The 1255-nt window shown below is 55.1% G+C and overlaps 1 protein-coding gene across 2 annotated transcripts in view; it reads right to left on the bottom strand.

The window, feature by feature from the left end:
• Positions 1-385: 385 nt before the first annotated feature.
• The window catches only part of CHDH (choline dehydrogenase), a 37314-nt gene continuing 36444 nt past the window's right edge, over positions 386-1255 (bottom strand). For both annotated transcript variants that reach the window (XM_023512967.1, XM_023512966.1), the window contains exon 8: positions 386-964. In XM_023512967.1, the coding sequence (XP_023368735.1) occupies positions 546-964 (419 nt within the window). In that variant the 3' untranslated portion in view covers positions 386-545. The remainder of the gene's footprint in view (positions 965-1255) is intronic.

The raw sequence follows: 1255 nt of genomic DNA on the forward strand, positions 1-1255 counted from the left end.
TACCCACCTCACTGGGTGGCAGACTAGGAAGTGAGAGAACAAGAAAAGCTCACTTTTCTGCCAACAGACAAATTCCCCCCTGAACAGGGACACTGAGGAGTTATGTGAAGCTCAAGCTAAGTACTGTGTGATGCTGCTGAAGCGGGAGGACGCGTCTGGGAGGTCTGGGAACCCAGCACCCGGCTCTCACGGGACTGCCCAAAGAGAGAGGCCTGGGAAAGGACCACTGCCCTCCAGGCAGCAGGACCCTGCATTGGCACCCTGTGAACACAGGACAAGGACATGGCAGGAGTGACCTCCCAGGACAGAGGGAGGAGAGGCCTCAGCCTGAATCCTGGCTTTCCCCCAAGGGCCCACAGGGAAACACCAAGAACAAGGAGCTTGATTCTCTGCCTACCACCAGTCTTGTTTCTCAAGAAATTCTCCAGTTCTCAGCCATGTAGCAGGGTGCCTCCCAAGTTCTAATGTTCTAGACAGTTAAAGGAAGGAGATTCGGAGCAAGGGCTGTGCTGGCCCTCTTAGCTTGTCAGGGGGCAGTAATGGCCTTAACGCTGGGTGTCCAGGGTCCTGGGCTTGTAGACAGGGACATCTTTGTCGCACAGTGAAGGCCGCCCCTTAATAATGTCAGCTGCTTTCTCTGCAAGCATGATTGTGGGGGCATTCAGGTTGCCGCTGACTATGCTGGGCATGATGGAGGCGTCGATGACCCTGAGGTTTTCCACCCCGAGGACTCTGGTCTGTGGATCCACCACCGCAGTGGGATCAGAGGGCTGGCCCATCTTGCAGGTGCATGAGGGGTGGTAGGCACTGTCGGCTTTTGCCCGCACAAAGGCATCTATCTCTTTATCTGACTGAACATGGCTTCCTGGCAGGAGCTCTTCCCCACGGAATGGAGCCAGGGCTTCCTGTGACAAGATTTCTCTGGAGTGCTTCACACACAGACGGAAGCCCTCGATATCAGATTCTGCAAAGGAGAAGAAACAGGTGAAACTCCCCCTCTACATGGTGACCTTACTGAAGGTTCATGGCATAGAGAGGCTCAATAAGCTGCCTGAGAAGACAAGAGTTTGAGGGTGAAGTTCAAGGACATGGGTGCACTGAGGCCCCAGGTTCTTGTTACCTGCCCATTGGTGGTTAGGCTATAACCAAGCAGAGTCCTGGGTAGCACAAAGACAGCAGCCTAGGGTGGTGCCTGTGCCTCAGCGGGTAGGGTGTCAGCCCCATATACCGAGGGTGGCAGGTTCAAACCTGGCCC

The sequence above is a fragment of the Otolemur garnettii genome, unplaced genomic scaffold (genome assembly GCF_000181295.1).
Source record: "Otolemur garnettii isolate 467f Iridium unplaced genomic scaffold, OtoGar3 scaffold00032, whole genome shotgun sequence".
NCBI classification, from domain to species: domain Eukaryota; kingdom Metazoa; phylum Chordata; class Mammalia; order Primates; family Galagidae; genus Otolemur; species Otolemur garnettii.